This window comes from Primulina eburnea, chromosome 7 (assembly GCF_022965805.1).
Source record: "Primulina eburnea isolate SZY01 chromosome 7, ASM2296580v1, whole genome shotgun sequence".
NCBI classification, from domain to species: Eukaryota; Viridiplantae; Streptophyta; class Magnoliopsida; order Lamiales; family Gesneriaceae; genus Primulina; species Primulina eburnea.
Window position 1 is genome coordinate 2,131,697 of NC_133107.1, and position 18,889 is coordinate 2,150,585.

General features: G+C 33.7%; 3 protein-coding genes across 5 annotated transcripts; 2 read left to right on the plus strand and 1 right to left on the minus strand.

Moving 5' to 3' along the window:
* The first annotated feature begins 143 nt into the window (after window positions 1-143).
* Window positions 144-7,749, plus strand: LOC140836505 (heat shock 70 kDa protein 17-like). The gene is made up of 14 exons (XM_073202064.1): window positions 144-1,091; window positions 1,686-1,918; window positions 2,221-2,380; window positions 2,737-2,982; window positions 3,058-3,194; window positions 3,283-3,619; window positions 3,771-3,932; window positions 4,424-4,495; window positions 4,977-5,077; window positions 5,164-5,233; window positions 5,549-5,605; window positions 5,723-5,784; window positions 6,695-6,767; window positions 7,112-7,749. The coding sequence occupies exons 1-14, from the start codon at window positions 318-320 to the stop codon at window positions 7,316-7,318; spliced, it is 2,691 nt and encodes an 896-aa protein (XP_073058165.1). The 5' UTR covers window positions 144-317; the 3' UTR covers window positions 7,319-7,749.
* A 365-nt stretch (window positions 7,750-8,114) lies between these two features.
* On the minus strand, window positions 8,115-11,926 carry LOC140836507 (UDP-arabinose 4-epimerase 1-like). 3 transcript variants are annotated; one of them, XM_073202066.1, is made up of 10 exons: window positions 11,590-11,926; window positions 10,648-10,791; window positions 10,187-10,300; window positions 9,942-10,049; window positions 9,767-9,858; window positions 9,537-9,678; window positions 9,264-9,358; window positions 8,906-9,035; window positions 8,593-8,737; window positions 8,115-8,479 (listed from the first exon to the last, which is right to left on the minus strand). In XM_073202066.1, the coding sequence occupies exons 2-10, from the start codon at window positions 10,768-10,770 to the stop codon at window positions 8,244-8,246; spliced, it is 1,185 nt and encodes a 394-aa protein (XP_073058167.1). In that variant the 5' UTR covers window positions 10,771-10,791; window positions 11,590-11,926; the 3' UTR covers window positions 8,115-8,243. The 3 variants fall into 3 exon arrangements, with proteins under 3 accessions (XP_073058167.1, XP_073058169.1, XP_073058168.1); XM_073202068.1 differs by lacking the exon at window positions 11,590-11,926 and adding an exon at window positions 11,109-11,294 and having other exon boundaries at window positions 10,648-10,772; XM_073202067.1 differs by lacking the exon at window positions 11,590-11,926 and adding an exon at window positions 11,109-11,294 and having other exon boundaries at window positions 10,648-10,781.
* A 4,313-nt stretch (window positions 11,927-16,239) lies between these two features.
* Window positions 16,240-17,251, plus strand: LOC140835971 (protein CYSTEINE-RICH TRANSMEMBRANE MODULE 6-like). Its single transcript, XM_073201382.1, has 3 exons — window positions 16,240-16,440; window positions 16,588-16,753; window positions 17,081-17,251. The coding sequence occupies exons 1-3, from the start codon at window positions 16,416-16,418 to the stop codon at window positions 17,124-17,126; spliced, it is 237 nt and encodes a 78-aa protein (XP_073057483.1). The 5' UTR covers window positions 16,240-16,415; the 3' UTR covers window positions 17,127-17,251.
* Window positions 17,252-18,889: the final 1,638 nt, after the last annotated feature.

Sequence of the window (18,889 nt, forward strand, 5' to 3'; positions counted from 1 at the left end):
CATCCTTATTAATAAAAAAAATTCAAGTCTTTTGATGTTTTAAATTTTAAAATATATTATTTATTATATTATATTAATATTTATTTTTTTAAAAAAAGTATTTTGGTTCGATGTCTGATTAAATGTACGGCACGCACAACACACCAAGCAAATCCGATGTCGACATGTGTTATACTGTCGACGTGTATTGTCACCATTCGTCACAACTCTTGCAAAAACCCCCGCTTCGAAAACCCCCGCTGATTAATATTATCGGCTGAGGCTCCCTCCTGTCTCTGTTCATGCCCTCCTGAGAACATTGCATTCGCTCTCCGACGATGGCGACCGCGAGTTATTTTCGCGTGCTGCTCTTCCTGTCGATCTTGTTCTTGAATTCGATTCGATCTGAATCGGCGGTGGCGAGCATAGATCTCGGCTCGGAATCGCTGAAAGTTGCCGTGGTCAATCTCAAACCTGGCCAAGCTCCGATCTCTATCGCTATTAACGAAATGTCGAAGCGAAAGACCCCAAATCTCATCTCTTTCCACGCGGATACGAGGTTAATCGGCGAGGAATCGCTTAACCTTCAAGCACGTTACCCCAACAAAGTGTATTCTCATCTACCCTCACTACTCGCCAAACCGTATATTTTTACTCGAGATTTTATTCGATCACTCTATTTGAGTTACGAGATTAAGCCGGAGGAAACAAGGGATGTGGCGGTTTTTCAAACCGATGGCCCAGGGGAATTCGGAAATTTCACGGCGGAGGAGATGGTGGCAATGATCTTGAAGTATGCAGTGGGATTGGCGGAGACGCAAGCGAGGACGAGCATCAAGGACGTGGTGATCACTGTGCCCCCATACATAGGGGTGGCGGAAAGAACGAGTCTACTGACAGCGGCTGGCTTGGCTGGGATAAATGTGCTAGCTTTGGTCAACGAGCATTCTGGTGCTGCATTGCAGTACGGGATTGATAAGGATTTTTCGAATGGATCGAGGCAAGTTTTGTTTTACGACATGGGCGCCAGCAGTACTTATGCTGCGTTGGTGGAATTCTCCGCTTATAATGCTAAGGAATTCGGCAAGACTGTATCCGTTAATCAATTTCAGGTGAATTTTTTGGTCCAGTGGACTTTCATTATCGTCATTTCTTGTTCCTGATGCTGGTTGAGATATAGACTAATTCAGTATTTTAACTTCTTGTCACTGTCTTTGTGATAATAGCACGGCATATTTTTTAATTTTTTCTATGGCATTGATCTTTAAAAAATTGTTATTCTGTCCATCAACCATGCCCGTCTTTGTGAGGTGAACCTCAATCACCTGTTGCATCCGATAGATGAGTGTCATCTCATAGGACATAAAGTTGAACAACATAGCAAAACTGCTTTAAAAATAATGCTAAACCCTAAGTACTCATACGCACCTTATGTCCTTTTGTGAAGATAAATTGCTGTAGCCTTCAGATATTTTTGCCTGTCTACAAAATGTAGAGCTGTTTATGGAAAATATTACCACCGGGACTCCTTTTTTTACTTATGAATATGGATATGTATGCGGTATGTCACAGAGCATCTGGCATATTTGCTGTCCTTAGTTTATACAGACAGAAAGAACAATTTTTTCATGCATCAAGCTAATTTCAAGAACTTTATGTATGCAAGTGCTACCTCGAATAGCGTGACATTGTGGAAGTTGTTCCAGGTGAAGGATGTCAAATGGGATGAAAAGCTTGGTGGTCAGCACATGGAACTGAGGTTGGTGGAGTATTTGGCAGATGAATTCAGCAAACAGCTTGGAAATGGAGTTGATGTTAGAAACTCTCCCAAGGCAATGGCCAAATTGAAGAAACAAGTTAAGCGCACAAAAGAAATTTTAAGTGCCAATCTGATGGCTCCGGTTTCTGTAGAATCCCTATACGATGATATGGACTTTAGGTTAGTCTCAAGCTTGAAAGATTTCTCTTTGCTTCTATTTGTTTCGAATTTTTTTTTACTTGATTCATCTTACATTTTCAAAGTACTTCCATGAAAATCGACAGCGGGAGATACCAACTTTGAGCTGGTTTGAGTTCATGGATTAACATGCTCGTGTTGGAACCTGAGTTGTGTGTTGTGAACTGGAATATCACCACTCACCTACAATTATTTTGAGCTAGAGATTCCAGTTCACTCTTGTTCAATGAATGAACTCTTGCTAGTTACCTTGACAAGCCTCTCTGTAATGTATTTTCCTTTAGGAGCACTATAACTCGTGAGAAGTTTGAAGAGCTTTGTGAAGATATTTGGGAAAAAGCCCTTGTACCTGTTAAAAAAGTTCTCGACTATTCAGGACTGAAGGTGGATGATCTTTATGCAGTGGAGTTAATTGGAGGAGCCACTCGAGTGCCAAAGTTGCAGGTCTTTCTCAGATCAAACCAATAGAGCTCTATGATTTAATGACAGCTAATGCAAATATTTTTTTTAAAGACTAATGAAAAAGTTCTTCATATTTAGAATATATTAGGTTTGCATTTAGATATCGGAAATTGGAATGATGCTTTGTCTTTATACCCTTCAGGTTTAAACCAATTAAGTCAAACAAACATTTATCAATTCATGCTTTTATCACTAATGGACTTGCGTATCTGATCATAGATGCTGTCATGCTCTTTAAAGTAGTGCAAGGAAAATATGACCAGCCATTTACTGCATATTTCATATCCATTCGTACTTGATAATTCGAATGAACCAAGCCAAACTTTTTTCCTCTGCAGGCTATACTTCAGGAATTTCTTGGTAGGAAAGAGTTGAGCAAGCATCTTGATGCTGATGAAGCTATTGTTCTGGGTGCCTCATTGCTTGCTGCAAATTTAAGTGATGGAATCAAGTTAAACCGTAAGCTAGGAATGATTGATGGTTCTACTTATGGATTTGTGCTTGAGTTGGATGGTGATGGCCTTTTGAAAGATGAAAACACCAGGCAGCTGATCGTACCAAGAATGAAGAAGTTACCCAGTAAAGTAAGATATTTTTTCAAAGCAAAGTAGTGTAATTGTTCTATGGTACTAAGTTGATATGATTCACTTTTACCACAGATGTTCAGATCTGTTGTTCACAACAAAGATTTTGAAGTTTCACTTGCTTATGAAAGTGAAGATATGATACCACCTGGCACACCCTATCTTACGTTTGCACAATATGATGTCCAAGGTCTCACAGATGTCAGTGACAAGTAAGAACTTTGTTGGTTAGAAACTTGATTCATCGGACATGAATTATCGTTATGAATTAATAATTTCAATTGCCTGCTTTGTCTCCAGGTACTCAACACGGAACCTTTCCTCCCCAATTAAAGCCAGTTTACATTTCTCTCTTAGTAGAAGTGGTATATTTACCTTGGATCGAGCAGATGCTGTAATTGAAATAAGTGAATGGGTAGAAGTTCCACGCAAGAATCTCACATTGGACAACTCAACGTCTGCTATTGTCAACATTACAGATGCTGGTTCTAAGAATGCTTCAGAGGAGAGCAGTGAAAAGTTAGAAATGAATAATGGTGACGGTAACAACTCAGATTCTAGTGTTGACAATTCCAGCACGTTGGATCTAGGCACTGAAACGAAGCTGAAGAAGCGAACTTTTCGTGTTGCTCTTAATGTATGAAATTATACCAGTACCGTGGTTTTCTTATATAACATTTCAAACAATTTTTATTTAATCTGTATTACAGTAATATTACTTTCAAGAATTCTTTTTTTATATATATATATAAAAACTTTCTAGAATTCTGCTTGTATGTTTCTTGTAGGTTATTGAGAAGACAAAAGGGGCTGGAATGCCTCTCTCGAAAGAATCTTTTGCTCTGGCTAAGCACAAGTTAGAAGCTTTGGACAAGAAGGATGCTGAAAGGAAAAGAACTGCTGAATTGAAAAACAACTTGGAAGGATACATTTATTCTACTAAAGACAAGGTGATAACTTTAATCTGTTGGACTGTTAATGCCTATCGATTTTATCTTATTATTATAATATTTTAGCGTTTTGGTGGATGTTATTCTAGAACAGCCCCATTGATTATCTTAACCTGTTTTTTTCCCGCTTTTATCCATCTATATGCGTAATTTGTGTGATTGATTCATGACTGGGGCATATTAATGTGTATGCTGGTTCTACCATTGTTCATTATTTGAGACGCTGCTGAAAGTTTCTTTGCGTGCACCTGCTCATTGACACCTTGGAGTGCTGAATTGATTTAGGTGGCTTTCCCTTCATCACTGTCATACTGATAGCTACTATTACTTTCATAATCTGGCATATTCTCTGTATAGATTGTTTTTTTTCCAGTTAAGGTGGGAATATTACTATTTACTATCCTATATGGCATTTATGTTTGTCATTTGTTTTAAGATTGCCTCTTATTTGTCATTTGAGTACCTGATAGACATGTGTTCTTTTGATATAGCTTGAATCTGAGGAGTTTGTGAAAGTATCTTCAGACAAAGAACGACGGTCCTTCTTGGAGAAACTAGCTGAGGTCTCTCTCTCTCTCTCTCTCTCTCTCTCTCTCTCTCTCTCTCTCTCTCTCTCTCTCTCTCTCTCTCTCTCTCTCCACATGCTTTGAGTTAAGTACTGTTTAAAAATAATGCTTTAAATGATAACTCTCTCTCTCTCTCTCTCTCTCTCTCTCTCTCTCTCTCTCTCTCTCTCTCTCTCTCTCTCTCTCTCTCTCTCCACATGCTTTGAGTTAAGTACTGTTTAAAAATAATGCTTTAAATGATAACTCTCTCTCTCTCTCTCTCTCTCTCTCTCTCTCTCTCTCTCTCTCTCTCTCTCTCTCTCTCTCTCTCTCCACATGCTTTGAGTTAAGTACTGTTTAAAAATAATGCTTTAAATGATAACTCTCTCTCTCTCTCTCTCTCCCTCTCTCCCCATGCTTGCTTTCTATGAATTTTGAGGCACATGTTTGAGTTAAGTACTGTTTAAAATAATGCTTTAAATGATAATACCGATTTCAGGTGGAAGATTGGTTGTATATGGATGGAGAAGATGCTTCTGCAAATGAATTTAAAGAACGCCTAGATATGTTGAAAGCTATTGGAGACCCCATATTCTTAAGGTCTGCCCCCGTGGTTAGTTTATACGGATCAGGGAAAAAAAATACATGTTACTATTGTAGCTGTTATACATAATCATGTGATGCAGGTATAATGAGCTTACAGCACGACCTGCTGCCTCAGAACACGCACTGAAGTACCTTACTGAGCTGCAACAGGTGTAATACATTTGTTGATTTGATGTTTTCTGAAGTAAATGTCTCTTTCTAAGATAGCCGAACAGTGCTAATTGACAAACACGTAAATATTTTTCCTACAAGTGATGGAGATACTGAGGAAATGTTTTTAGTTTCGGTTTACTAATTCAGTGCAAACTGGAGAACAATTGGGACACAGTAAAATTTTTCATTGATTCAATTTCCATTTTAGGAAATAAAATTTGACAGAAACTGGACTTGCACGAAGATATAAAAAACTGAATTTTATAGCTTCCCAAAGTTATTGATATTTTTGTCTGCCAACACATATTTTAGGTTGTGAAGGGATGGGAAAAAGACAAATCATGGCTACCAAGACAGAGAATAGATGAGGTGCTTGTGACTTTATTTTAATAAACATTCATGCATATTGCGAAGGACTCTACCCAATTGAGTATGAGCATCAGTCTTTTAAACACAAATAAATTTGTTTAATCCGTGGTCTTTCAGGTTATAGGAGAAGCTGAAAAGTTAAAGAATTGGTTAAATGCCAAGGAGGCTGAACAGAGGAAGTAGGTCACCTTTTATTATTAGTTATTTTCTATTTTACGATTATTTCTCCACCTTCCCTTAGGTTTTGAACGTTGCTGGTTTTTTTATGTTTGTTTCTTGTGACTCTGATTTTTTTCCCTCCTATTGTTTTCTGTTTCTTATCACCTTTTTGGCAAAGTTTGGTAGTTTGGTTGTTTGTTATTCTTGGAGCGTATGATTACTATTTTGTGCTCAATGTTTATAAGAAAAATAATTTTTTTAATCTTTTGGGCCGATAGGTTTTCATAAAATCCCCTTATTCCAAACTGACCTATAATGAAGTCAGGCCCATAGGAACAAGAAGGTAGAAATTTCCAACTTACCGATGCAATGATGAGAACTAATTGTGTTGCTTTAGGAGATCAAAGTTGGGAATCACAATTGTCATTAATTGACGTAGTTGAATGGAGGGTGTTTCTGAGGTGTCATCCTAGATGCCTTCTCTTAACTGGCCAAAAACCTGAGTCCCTCTTATAGTTGCTTTTTAATGAAGTTTATTTGTTATTTAAGTGACATTTTACCAAAATTAAATGTTCAAAGTTGAACATTAAACGCAAAATTAACTACCCTATTAATTTATGCATCCATGTTGTAATTTATTTGTTAGATTTAAGAAGTTTTTACTGCAATAAATAACATGAAACCCATGGGTAGCTCTTATTTTACCCAATATTTATTGAAATAAAGAAGTGAAGTAGTTTGATAAGAATATGTGATGACCAAGTTGCACTTGACCTTAACTGTCTATGTGGTGGGTAAGTTGGGTCTCAAGTCATTGATTGAATAATTGTCAAATTTGTGGTAGTGGATTGTTTGATTTTCTTATTTCTATGGATCATACTATTTGTTGAATCATTTTCATGATCAAGCCCTCAACCACATCTTCAACAGGACTTCTGTATTTGGAACCCCCGCATTCACATCCGATGAAGTATATTCAAAGGTTTTTGATCTACAGGACAAGGTATCCATGTGTGTTTTGGGCCTTTTCTTTGCTTAATGTCTGTAACTAATCCATGTTTTTTATTAGTCCCCCATTGACATTATTTCCTCGTTACAAATGGTAGTCCTTCTTCCGAGTCCATGTTATATGTTAAATCATTAAATCTCACATTATTTTTTCTAGTTAATTTTCTACTCATCCGTGCTAAAAAAAGGCCATTTTCATTGTAAATTTCGGTCTCACACCTGATAATCACTTAGTTGGGAACTGATGCTTTCAAGTATGAAGTGATATAGTATAGTACTTGTGATCATGGCAATTGAGTTCCTTGTTAATGTTATTCTCGTTTATGTTGATTTGTATAGGTTGGAAGTGTCAACAGAATTCCCAAGCCAAAGCCAAAAGTTGAGAAACCTGTGAAGATAGAAACCCCAAGTTCTGCTGATAAAGAAAATGCCACAAACTCGGCATCTGAAGAGACAACCACTTCAAATGGCCAAGCAACAGGAGATTCAGATGCTGTCGGTGATGACAAAGTGGATTCTAAGCCCGTGGCACATGATGAGTTGTAACAACCATTTAGAGATGCAAAACGTTTGAGCTAGTAATTCTGCAATACGAGAACAGATATAACCGGCTCCGATAAGAAACGGTAGCATAGACAAGAATTGTTTAGAGATCAAGAATCGAACCCATTTTTGGTGAGTGGATCTTGCTTCTGATCCATCAGATTTTTAGACACATCACCCTGGGTTCAATCCATACTCTGTCCAAGGCACCTTTTGCTTTTCTTATTTACGATCTTTATACTTGTAACATTAAGATGCTTCTAGGATCATGGCCAGGCATATCATTTATGAGACTTTGTTTGGCCACGGAAAAAATTTTTGTCTGACATTCGAGGAAAAGAAGGTTGAATCCACATAGTAATATTGGGACTCTGTTGTACCAGTTATGTGGAATTCTTTTAAGAAAATAACAAGAGATTCATATTTAACTTTAATGTCGTATTATTCTCCACCCTGCTTTATTGAGATGTTATTTACTTACAAGCTCTAGTTAGAGGATGACTGAAGCCAAGTTGATTTCACTTCATTAGCATTTATAACAACACTGTGAACTTCAAGCCCTTGTATTTTATTACCTCATTTCCAAGGAACCAGATTTTAGTTTATATTGCTGGAGAACAACTCAATAGTTTAGTAAGCATGTATAACTGATCTAATAAAAAATGAGTTTTTTGCATTTCACCAACCTTTTATTTTATGTATTTGACTCTCACCTTCATTGGCATATTATATCTTTACACTTGATAGGGAAGGTGAGAATTAAATACATGAAGTATATGAGAGGCGAATAAAAATAACCCATTAAAAAACTAAAACAGATGTCTGGTCTAAGTTGTATATATGTATGTATTTGTGACTGATGAAAACTACTTTCTCCTTGAGAAAACTTTCCTTATTAAATGAGAGACCGCAACATTACCTGCAAAAGCTAAGAATAATTATTATTATCATATCCGTTTCTGTGTGCCTTCTGCCATCTCCATGCTACACTCAAACTTCGTTCAAGATTTGTATATTTGGCTGTCCAGTTAAGTTTATTCTTGATCTTGGAAGGATCACTATAAACTTCTGCATAATCCCCTGGTCGTCGGCTTAGGTAATCCACTTTTATGTCCACACCTGTCGCCTTTTTACACGCTTCCACGAATTCTTTAACTGAACTACCTGTAATTATTGCAATGACATCAGTTCATAACAATGTAAATAAAATAAAAATTTTGTTTCAAATTTTTTTCGTTATTTTCGTCTGTGTTTTAAGTGTAGATGGAATGATTGACCTTTCCCTGTTCCGACATTGTAGATACCAACTTCTCCGGGTACGGCGTGAGCTAAAGCTTTCACATGTGCGTCTATCAAATCAGTGACATCAATGTAGTCTCTCACACAAGTTCCATCGGGCGTCTTATAATCAGTTCCTCTTATCTGCAATCAGAGAACAACGTGAGCTTTTCTCGCATAATACCTTCCCACCATTTTGAGGTATAAAACAAGAAAATTTAATGAATATTAATTTGTTTCATGCATCTGTTGCCAATTGGTCCGTATGACCAAAATAAGCCATCTATAGAACATTTACAAGAAAAGTAGAACCTTTAACCCTGGAATGATTCCTCTTGCTGCATCGAAACAAGCACCCGATATTCTTCCTTGTTCTCGCAATTCTGGTCGTGGAGATTCTCCTAGACGTCCCTCAGGGTCTGAGCCAATCACATTGAAGTACCTGATCACAAGATCATGCCATGTAAAACTTCTTGCGAACACATGATGGATAGTTTGTGCATTAAAAATGTCATTTTGCAACTGTTATTTCAGGGAATGAGAAACATGTTTAGTCCTTGAGACAAGAATTTTATTTTAAAAACATAATATTTCTGCGTTAAAATTTTTTTTCTCATTTTCTTCACTCTCGGTTATAATTGTCTAAAGTCGGACAAAGTGAGGCACAGACCTTAAGATCATGACAGCCATGTTTGATGTCCTCGAGAAGTCCCGTATAATATCTTCTGACATTTTCTTGGCTTTTCCGTATGGATTAATAGGTACCTGAATTTTGAAATAACTAATATCAGTCTAAATTCTTAGTTCTCCCTATTTTCAGTGTGCAAGAGCAATATTCTCGAGTCTTTAAGTACTTCATAACGTTATTTCAGCAGTGGTGGGAATGTGGGATAACTGATCACAGCTCGAGGAAAACGATCCATATTGTTTAAAGGTGACTCACTTGAGTAGTGGTCTCTGTTATTGGCATCTTGGCCGGCTCTCCATATGTTGCACAAGTACTCGAATATATCAAAGTTTTTATACCATGTGTAGCCATTGCCTTCAGAACCAGTAACGTATTTGATGTAATGTTATGATAATATCTGCAAAATTAGGAAAACAAACATGTGGGAAAAAATTATTGCAATTACCAAAACACAAGTCTTGTAATCCTGAGAGTGAAATATGTACCTTAGAGGTTCCGCTGTACTTTCTCCTACATAAGCAACAGCAGCAAAATGCATAACAGCATCAAACGCATTCTCCGAAAATATTTTGTTTACCTAATACAAAGCTAAGGAAAAAGATGATCATATCAGAGAAGGTAGTGGGAAACTTGACCATATCAAAGAACTGTGAAGGATACAGCCGTTGCATCTCCAAGATCAGCATATATAAATTGAAGTCTCCCTGGTTCTGGATAAAGTTCTTGAAGGATTTTAACGGCTCCAATGTTGCCACGAGAAAGGTTGTCCTGTCGAAATTTACATCATAAATACATTCTGAGAAAATGTTTTTACTTTATATTAAAAAAATACATGTTTTAACTTTTCTATATTAGCTGAAAATCAAGTCATTTCATTAATGAAATGAGACTAAAAGGAGATATACCACAATGGTGACACGATACGAATCTTTAAGAAGTCGAAGAACTGCATGAGAACCTATATAGCCTGCCCCTCCAGTCACCAAGACATGTGTTACACCTTGCTCGTGCTGAGAGAACTGAACACAATCAAGACATACAAATCAGATAACTTCATCTTTATTTGCAAGAACAACTTCTGAATACTAAGAAAGTATTTATTATAGCCTAAGAAAGATTAGATTTATAAACATGATTAGGAAATGCATAAAACATTGTACCAGAAAAACACAAAATGTATGATGTAACAATGCCTGCTCCGAAACATGCTCGCACAAAAATAATGACATGATTATGATGCACTTAAGCTTCTATACAAGGCACAGCCTTCTCCAACAAATCTTAAGTATTAATATCACAAAAAAAAAAAAAAAAAAAAACACGGAGCATAAGAAATAAGTGTATGTCACTATCAATCACCAGTTACCTTGGTTGAGCTACTTGCAGCAGGTGATCGATTGAGCATAAAAAGAAAAAGTGCGGTGATTCCAGCAACCAAGAGAATTTTCCTTGTGAGGTTGCTCGTGCGCTGCTTCTCCATATAATCCATTCCTAGAAGCAGTGTAAGATCCTCAAGCACATCAACAGGAGATAAAAATAGGAACTTTTAATGTAGAGTACTTATTTTCGAAACATTCTGATGTTAGATAACAATTTTCTTCGGTTACTAGTGTAATCTTCCTGATACCGAGACTCATCAAGGACCAAACCTTTAGTTCATCACAGTCAGACTATATAAGTCTCTATTATCTGTTCTTATCAATTTTGCAACAATTTCTTGGAACCATAACGAATTTTCTAAGATCAATGAGTATACAACGCATTACCCATCCTAAAAGAAGAGCTGAATTGCAACAGTCGAGCAAGCAAGAGGGAATAAATTTGCACCTTAAATTGCTATTAGCAAACTCGAATCAATCAGACTATTGCAGATGTCCCAAGTTGCAACCTAATGCTGTCTTGAATCGTTCCGAACAGGATCATGCAAAATCAGTATTTCATGCTAACAATTGGTGAAACAAATTCACGTAAACAAAATAATAAAATCTATTTTTTTAAAGGAAAAAAATAAACAAAATCCAATGACAAGGAAATAAATAAAAGTTTGAGAAATATAAAACAAGGTGGCAAATGGAATCATCGATCTATGAAAGAACAGAGTGATCCATCCAAGCAAAGGAAAAAACACTAAACTTTTGCACTTGCCCACAAATTTTTTCAACCAAAACAAGAAATCGATCACAAATCATACTTACAATTCAAACTTTTATTATCTGTTTGATCCATTCAAAGAGAAGAAAAATAAGCAAAAAAGATAAGAAGAAGAAAAAAAAAAGAAACGATTTGAATAAGTCTTACCAGAAAAGACAGAGAAGAAAAATAAACGAAGAAAATATGGTAATTAAGCAGATGCTGGACTGGATATTAATACATACATATACAGGAAAGGAAGACCAATAGACAGTGATTATTTGGCCTAACTGTCAAAGGGCTGCTGGAAAATATGTAAGTTACAAACATATATACATACACACATATATATATCTATATTATATAATAAATGTGAAGAAAGAAGGAAGGAAGACGTTTAGAATGCGAGAGATTTCGAACATTTCAAAATTTGTAATGAAAGAAAAGTGGACAATTCTCGTTCTTCATTCCGCGTACAAAACCACATAACTAACGATCCATGAATAAAGCAACCTCAAAATCAGGCGATTTTAAATATTAACCTTTGATATAGTATAAGTATGTGTATATTTAACTTTGATCGGTGTTTTTTTTGTTAGAAAAATTTATTTCGAATATAAATAATTTGTCAACGAACTCTGATGCACATTTGCAACGATTTCTTTTAAAAATTATTTTCTTCCTCTCTTTAATCACAAGGATATGAAAAATTTCTCTCAGCATAAACATTCGTTATCGACAAATTAAATAATTATGAAAATTGTTATGACATTTTTTTGTTAGATTTGTCATTATTCATTAAGGCCAACTAGTTCATACCTACGGATACTCTTCGTTGCGTGTTTATAGATGTTACTTTTGCATTATAGGTTAAATATGTGATCGAATTAATATTATTTCAAGAGAATTTAATTTCACAAAGAATGGTAAATTCATATATTATAACTAATTGTTTTATTTTATTTCTAATAACAATAACATATATATATATTAGCTAGTATTTATTAGAAATATCGGTTCCGACCGAATAATTAACCAATAATAGGTTTCTCATGAGACGATTTCACTTATCTATATATATATAAGACAAATCGATCAGATTCATGCTCAAGAGAATTTAATTGCAAATCCGTAGTCTCCACACTTCTTCAACTTATTGCGTAAATGGAGAAAGTTGACTTGAGAATTTCTTTCAATCTACTGTAATGTAATTAAATTACTTGCATGTTAGATAAGGCGCAACGTTTAATTAATCTATTTGTTTATATTATTTACATGTTTGACGTGTTGAGCATCAAGTCTACATTTTCCACGTTCATTTGTTAGGCTATCGAGTCAACGGGTCGGCAAAGAAGCAACAACCGTATCATATATATATATATATATATATATATATATATATATATATATATATATATATATATATATATATATATATATATATATATATACATGATCTTATGGTATATGAACATCGATTAAGTAACTTAACATCAATTTATTGAATGTATAATTTCATCATATTCAAAAGATAAATGTTTTTTCATTTTTTCTCACATAAAAGCAATGTTCTAAAAAGTCCATTTAAACTTGAAGTTCGACAAAAACGCCCTGTTTCAAATAAAAGCGAAAAAAAAAACGGTTAAATTGTAATTTTGACCGAATTGAGCGTAATTAAAATGTTCAATTAAGTGTGCTTAAGCACAATTAATCGTATCTATTTATTTTTAATTTTTTTTTATTTTGAAGATATGTTTTTTTATTTTAAAATAATAAATTAAGATAACAATTTAGATGTTTATTTTTTAATTTTAATTATGATTAAGCATGTCTGATAACGATTTACCAAATATTTAGTATTTTTTAATGTGGTCCAGTGTAAAAACAAATAAATATTGTAATTTTGATTTTTTTATGTTTTTATAAATATAATAATTAATGCATCAGACTTAAATTTATCATATATATGTATTATTTTCTCTATTTATTTGTTTAAGATATTTACAATTAAACTAAAAATAAAAAACGTTTTTTTCACGCTTAAACTTGAGTTAATCTCACTTAAACTTGAAAAGCTTTGAGTTCAACATTCGCGATTCAGAACGCTTCACGTTTTTTAGTTCTTTGCATAAAAGTCTACAAAGATTGTCCAAGAGATCAATTCTATTGTATACATGTGTGTATATTTCAATCAATCTACTTAGTTCCATTTTTTAAAAGACATCCAACGCATTTAGATAGAAAAGTGGGGGAAAAAAAAGTAAAGAAAAGGAGAGGGTGTGGTGTGTGGTTGGAAGAGCTTAAAAAAACAAATGCCTGGTTTTTGGACACGAGTACTTTATTTTAAAAAGGCAAAAACTTGTGTGAGACGGTCTCACGGGTTGTATTTGTGAGACGGATCTCTTATTTGGGTTATCCATGAAAATGTATTATTTTTTATGCTAAGAGTATTACTTTTTATTGTGAATATGGGTCGGATTGACCCGTCTCACAGATTAAAATCCGTGAGACGGTCTCACATGAGACCCACTCTTTTAAAAAATACTCAAAAACATTATTTTTTTTTCCAACACGCTTTTTTCCCTTTAAATAATAACAACTTCGAAAGCTTTCCCATTGAACACATTTTTTTTATAAAAAGTAATAGTTTTTCATATAATAAAAAAGTAATATTTTTGACATAAAAAGTGATAGTTTTTCATGGATCAGATCGAATTAGAGATCTATCTCAAAAAATTAACTCATACAATTGCCTCATAAAAGTTTTTTTTTTTATACATCATCAAATCAAATCGTTCAATCTAAAACAACCTTAATGGCCTGCTTTAAACATGAAATCAATTATATTTTTTTGAAAAAAAACGGCTATAAAACTCGATTAATAAAATAAATTTTTAAAAAAGGGTTATATATCCCAAAGTTTCCAGCAAACTATTACCACAAAGCATCGAGCGAAATTTGGCAAGTTGTTGGTATGTATTTTAAAATTTTGGAGAGAATAAAATATTTAAAGCAGACGAAATGTCCGCCGGATGGGTAAGGCACACCGACCATAAATTTTGAGGATATATATATATATATATATATATATATATATATATATATATATATATATATATATATATATATATATATATATATATATAAACTTAATTGACTAAAATATTACACTGCATCAAACTTATATTTCACAAATTATTAAATAATAGTGTAAACAAAAAGAACTTGTAATTAGACTTAGGATCTACACTGTTAGGAATTTGAGCTTAATATTTTGGGCCTAATCAGCCATGGGCTTTCTCTTAATCAAAACAAGCAAGTGGGCCATGGTTTTGACTGGAGCTGCCAACATAGTCAAAACCAAGCCCGAGTATTTTATGTGGTAGAACGAGTTGACCCGACTGATCTAACTCGAAGAAAGCAAAATGAGACGCTAATCACTTAACGAGCTTTTACCTCTTTAAGATAAAAAGAGGCACAAACATCGTCACAATTCTGAAATTGTAGGCCTTCGGCCAGAGAATTTAAAAAAAAAAAACATTTAAGAGCTTCTGGCCGTATAAAAATAACTGGACATAAATCGACCAATTAATTAAAACCTTGCGGCCCATCTAATTAGCGGATTACTGGGCTTCCGCCAACTACGGGACCCAAGTGTAGTTGCCTTTCCTGTTTTACTGGTTCTGTCAAGTATCACGCATTGGGTTAATCATCAACATTGGCCCAACCCTTTATAAATATCGGCAAAAACTTGTTTGAGACAATCTTAAATGTCGTATTTTGTGAGACGAATCTCTTATTTGGATCATCTATGAAAAATATTATTTTTTACTGTGAATATCGACAGGGTTGTTCCGTCTCACGGATAAAGATTCATGAGACCGTCTCACAAAAGACAAACTCTTATGTATAATCAACAATGGCAATTTTTAACGAAAGATCAATACGAATTATTTTCTTTACAAAAAAAAAAAACTAAAATTATTGTGTATCGGACGTTGTTCTGGCACACTCACACCCTCGTATTTCATAGCTAGCTGATCGATATTTTACCCGCCAATTTCCCTGAACGATGATCAAGTATAAAACATTCACTCAATTAACTCTTTGTGTGGTTGATCCGATTAGTGAAGTCCCATCCTTGGAATCATTGGTGTATTCTTTGTAGAGAATGATTTAAGATGATCATGCTAGATGATTGAAAGTGTAAAGGTTTGATTTCAAAACAAAAATTAACTCGGGAAAAAAAGAGCAAAGGATATAGATAGAAATTTCGAAAATAAATCCAAAGAAAATCCCAATTCAATCGAGTGGAGTCAAAAGTCAAGATATAATCACTTTCATATTTAGCATCCGTGAGACGATTTAGTTTTCCTCGTATTTACATAATAAATAATACTTTTAACGTTAAAAATTTATTGCTCAAATAAAATATTTATCTCACAAAATTAACTTATAAAATTTTGGTTTATTCAAAACCCAACAAAATTAGAGACGCGGCTGGTTATAAGATTTTAAAAAATAAGTAACTTTCAAATTTATACCACGTGTAACGATATTGTTATTTTTAAAAAAATTAATAATAATAAAAACAAAAACTTGTGTGAGACGCTCTTATAGGTCGTATTTGTGAGACAAATCTCTTATTTGGATCACCCATAAATAAATATTACTTTTTATTGTGAATATAAGTAAGGTTGACCTATCTCACAGATTATGATCCGTGAGACGGTCTTACTCACATGAGACCCACTCAATAATAAAATGTGAGTGTTCTTCAAAAATAGATATAGCCGTACCTTGTTAGATTCTCCTCCGCTGCCACCTTCACGCGGTGTCGCCGCCCCCTCGGTTTCTTCGCTCCTCACGTAATCTCTCGAACCACTCCACCAACCTGTCTATATGTACCGGTGGCGCCGGCTCGAAACGTAATACAGATTACACTTGAAATCTCAAACTGAATCTTTTCTGCTCTTGATTATACTCACGAGTCACGTGAACTATATGAGCAATTACGACCAGACTCAAGGTAATTCTGGAGAATATGTTTTAGCTATCTGTGTGTTTGATATTTGGATGGGGAAACGAAGTTGCGGAAGTATTGGAATTAAGTTGATTAATTGTGAATTCTGATGATGTATATGTCGCTATTTTGTGTTTGTTTTAAATTTTGCAGCGGTGTATCCGCCACCGAGGACGGCGAACCCAGCGGATACGCATGGATACGTGACTCCGCCGCCGCCTGCTGGTTACCCGACGAATGATGGATCCGAGGTTCAGGCCAGGAACCCGTCGTCGACCAATACTACGAAGTCCAGAGGCGATGGCTTTTGGAAGGGATGGTTAGTGTTGTCAAAGCCGATCTTTTTGGTCTAAAATTAACTTTAAAAAAGACATTTATAAAAAAGAAATGTGTATTTATGATATTTTAATCTTATAATAACTTAGTTTTTGAAATTAATTTTGCATGATTTTGAAACAAAATTTCATTACATTGTTTGGAAGGTTTGGTAGTGTCTAAAAAATGTAAAAATATGCCCACTAATTTATCATTTCATTTATAGAGTATCAAATTTAGAAATCGATTTTTAGACAATTTCAATAATTTTTTGGCAACAAAATTACTTGAACAATGTAAAATATAATGAATTTTTTTTTTGATTTTGCAGTTGCGCTGCCTTGTGCTGTTGTTGTGCATTGGATGCTTGTTTCTGAGGAGCCCAACATTCTCTAGTCAAATTTATTACCACTTCGTTGTACATTTATTTTTAGGTTTTCAAGAGTTTATTTTGTTTTGGGATTTTCGATTAATATTCGATATCATATATCTTTATTAGTAAGACGTTCATATTTAATAAGTAGTATTTTTTAAATAAAAATGTAAGACAAACACTTGTATGAGACGGTCTCACGGTTCGAATTTGTGAGACGAATATATTATTTGGGTCATCCATGAAAAAATATTAATTTTTATGCTGAAAATATTATTTTTTATCGTGAATATCGATAAGATTGAATCGTCTCATACATTAAATAGTGAGATGAGAGTGGAAGTTATCCGCAACTTGTTGGACTCTTTGTACAACTTACCTTTACAACTTGTGGCTGGCTGGAGTTTTAATGGATATTTTGAACCGAAGTCGAAATCCAGCTGGGAAATATTTACGGTGGCTGCTATAGTTTAAATATTATATTAGTCACTTTCGGAAAAATAAATTAAATTATATTAGTATTTAATATTATATGACTTACATGTGTGTGCACAGTATCAATTAACTTTTACTTCATTTCGTAAAATCTTATTTAAATTATAATAATCCTCATTATTTAATTTTATTAGTAGATTTTTTTTTATTTTCTTAAAATTGTCTTTCTTTAAAAAGTTACCAATAATATATTTATCTATTTTTTATGTTTTAATTTTTAGATAATTATAACAATCCTAATAAAAAATATAAAAAATAATTAATTTAAAAATAAAAAATATCATGTTTAAATAATAGTTATTTCAATTATATAACAACATAAACACATAACCCATGTAAAAAGACATCTAAGATTCTTTATATATAAAAAATTTAACTGGACATGCACAAAAAGGTTAATATTTATCATGTAGTGCACATCTTTTGTTTATCCAGTTTTGATTTAGTTATGATATTTATAAAATTAAATATGATATGAGATTTACTAAAACGATTTTTTTTATAATTATGAAATATGAAAATTTAATTTTACTCTATTATATTAAATAAAATTATTAATAAATAATAATTCAATAAATAAAATATAATAATTTTTGTTTTTGAAAAAGTCAAATTCACGAACAAATATATTAGAGCACACATGAGTAATTTTAAGATTGTTTTTATTTGGAATAGTTCACGTGGGAAAACATTTTCGAACATCTCGAAAAATAAAATTTCATATCCTCAAAAAAATTGAATATGAAGGTTGTATTGTAAAAAAAAAATCATTGAATTTTCTTGATAAATATATTTCACTAGGCGGCAGAGAAACAAATTTTGTAAAGTAACATCGACATCTTATCTTATATCTACTATGTAATCTTTGATATTCCCAAAAACCAACGATCCAGCCCGGCAACAATAACAATGCTCACCTACTAACCGGTTTATTTCATTTGATCTATATGGGTATTATTCTCATGATAGGATTGATGACCAAGATTTGTCCATGTATATATAGGACCCACTTTTTTTTTTGAAATTGTATGTGTGACAAGATCTTACCCGTGAAATGAAGTGAAGGTAGTGCTCACGTAGATAAGATCTCATCTACCCCTCTAACCACCGATGATCCAAAACATGACCTTTGACTAAGGTTGTGTTAGTTTCCCAAAACGAAAAAAAAAAATGTAAAACTTTCAAGCATTTTCTTATGACAATTTTGCTCATAAATATGATTTAATTGGTATGGATCCATCAATTATTGGTAGAGCAGCCACAGACAAAAAA

What these genes read in the sequence shown, in the direction of transcription:
- LOC140836507 (XM_073202066.1), bottom strand. Translation starts at nt 10,770, where the DNA reads ATGGATTATATGGAGAAGCAGCGCACGAGCAACCTCACAAGGAAAATT. An exon ending in CTGCAAGTAGCTCAACCAAG is followed by an intron (nt 10,301 to 10,647) that starts GTAACTGGTGAT and finishes GATTGTGTTCAG; the next exon opens with TTCTCTCAGCACGAGCAAGG. An exon ending in CAATGTCGGAACAGGGAAAG is followed by an intron (nt 8,480 to 8,592) that starts GTCAATCATTCC and finishes CAATAATTACAG; the next exon opens with GTAGTTCAGTTAAAGAATTC.
- LOC140835971 (XM_073201382.1), top strand. Translation starts at nt 16,416, where the DNA reads ATGAGCAATTACGACCAGACTCAAG. An exon ending in CAATTACGACCAGACTCAAG is followed by an intron (nt 16,441 to 16,587) that starts GTAATTCTGGAG and finishes TAAATTTTGCAG; the next exon opens with CGGTGTATCCGCCACCGAGG. An exon ending in GATGGCTTTTGGAAGGGATG is followed by an intron (nt 16,754 to 17,080) that starts GTTAGTGTTGTC and finishes TTGATTTTGCAG; the next exon opens with TTGCGCTGCCTTGTGCTGTT.
- LOC140836505 (XM_073202064.1), top strand. Translation starts at nt 318, where the DNA reads ATGGCGACCGCGAGTTATTTTCGCGTGCTGCTCTTCCTGTCGATCTTG. An exon ending in TACGATGATATGGACTTTAG is followed by an intron (nt 1,919 to 2,220) that starts GTTAGTCTCAAG and finishes ATTTTCCTTTAG; the next exon opens with GAGCACTATAACTCGTGAGA. An exon ending in ACCTTACTGAGCTGCAACAG is followed by an intron (nt 5,234 to 5,548) that starts GTGTAATACATT and finishes CACATATTTTAG; the next exon opens with GTTGTGAAGGGATGGGAAAA.